Below are 1410 nucleotides of genomic sequence, written 5' to 3'. Positions count from 1 at the left end.
CAACCCCCAGAAACCCCGGGAGTTGGCCCCCTGCTGCTTCTGAGTTTTGGTGGCTCAGGGGAAGGAGACAGGAGAGAGAGAACAAGAGAGGCCAGGCCACAGAAGTCTCTCAGACATGGGAGGTAGGCAGTGTGTGTGGTGGGGGACACTGCACTGGGGTCAGGAGCCCTGGTCCCAGCCCCGCGGCTCTCTTCTTGTGTCGTCCTGGCAAACCATCCACCTGGGTCTCTTTTCTCAGTAGGGACAATCCTACCCCACGTACCTCAGAGGGACAGGCTAAGGGTGAAAACGGATAACGGATAGAAAACACGTTTAAAAAAGTCTAAAGCGCTATTAGAACGCGAGGCAGTGCTGTCATCAGAGATGTTACCCCTTAGCTCGTTCCTCATCTCCTCGTCACACTTCTGCTTCCTTACTCAGCATCTCTTAACCGTAGGACCTCATTTATCTCAGAGGGCTTCTGAGACTCCCTAGTTGCTTCCCCCGATCACAAACCGGGACTCCAGTGGCCAAACGGGCACGCTAGGTGTCTGAGGGGGATGCCCGAAGCCTCTCGCCCCCTCACTGTCCGTTCTGGCACCTTCCCTGAGGGAAGACGCTCAGCCGGCCCCTTGGTCCACCCTACGAGATGAGCTGGCCATCCATTTAGGCCGGACAGGTCTAGGGGGCCTTGGGGGACCCCGTCTGGAGTGCAATTCCTCTTCCCAATTTCCAGCAGGTGGCAGATAGAGGGAGGGAAGGCGCGCCGAGAACCAGGGGCAGGATCAGGGGTGCTCCGGCCGCCCCCCCCCGGGCCCGCCCACCACCCCCCCCCCGCACCCCTGCTCCCGCCTCCGGGCCCTGCCCCCCCCCCAGCCCAGCCCTAGTCGTGCTCCGGCGGCGCCTGGAGCTGCCGAGGGGCGCCGAGCCCGGGGCCGCCGCTGTGCACGCGCAGGTGGTCCTTGAGCGACTCCTTGTAGCGGAAGCTCTTGCCGCACTCGCCGCACGTGTAGGGCCGCTCGCCCGTGTGGATGCGCTGGTGCTTGAGCAGGTTCTGCTTGCGGATGAAGCTCTTGCCGCAGAGCGCGCACTGGAAGGGCCGCTCGCCCGTGTGCAGCCGCTGATGGTTCTGCAGGTGCTCCTTGCGGCTGTAGGTCTTCTCGCACTCGGAGCACTTGTAGGGCCGCTCGCCGCGGTGCGTCATCTGGTGGCGGATGAGGCCCGAGTGGCAGTTGAAGCTCTTCTCGCACTCGGCGCACTCGTACGGCCGCTCCTTGGTGTGGCTGCGGTGGTGGATGATGAGGCTCTTGCGCACGCCGAAACTCTTGCCGCACTCGGGGCACGAGTAGGGCTTGCTGCGCGCGCCGTGCAGGAGCAGGCTCCGCCGCAGGCCGCCCGGGCAGCAGCTGCCGCAGCCGCCGCCGCCGCCCC

General features: G+C 64.5%; 1 protein-coding gene across 1 annotated transcript in view; it reads right to left on the bottom strand.

Moving 5' to 3' along the window:
- Positions 1-826: 826 nt before the first annotated feature.
- The window catches only part of ZNF282 (zinc finger protein 282), a 23596-nt gene continuing 23012 nt past the window's right edge, over positions 827-1410 (bottom strand). Inside the window, exon 9 of the mRNA XM_044920023.1 lies at positions 827-1408. Within this exon, the coding sequence (XP_044775958.1) occupies positions 863-1408 (546 nt within the window). The 3' untranslated portion in view covers positions 827-862. The remainder of the gene's footprint in view (positions 1409-1410) is intronic.

This window comes from Neomonachus schauinslandi, chromosome 12 (genome assembly GCF_002201575.2).
Source record: "Neomonachus schauinslandi chromosome 12, ASM220157v2, whole genome shotgun sequence".
Lineage (NCBI taxonomy): Eukaryota > Metazoa > Chordata > Mammalia > Carnivora > Phocidae > Neomonachus > Neomonachus schauinslandi.
Note: the sequence above shows the minus strand (reverse complement) of the source record. Positions and strands in the feature narration are given on the sequence as shown.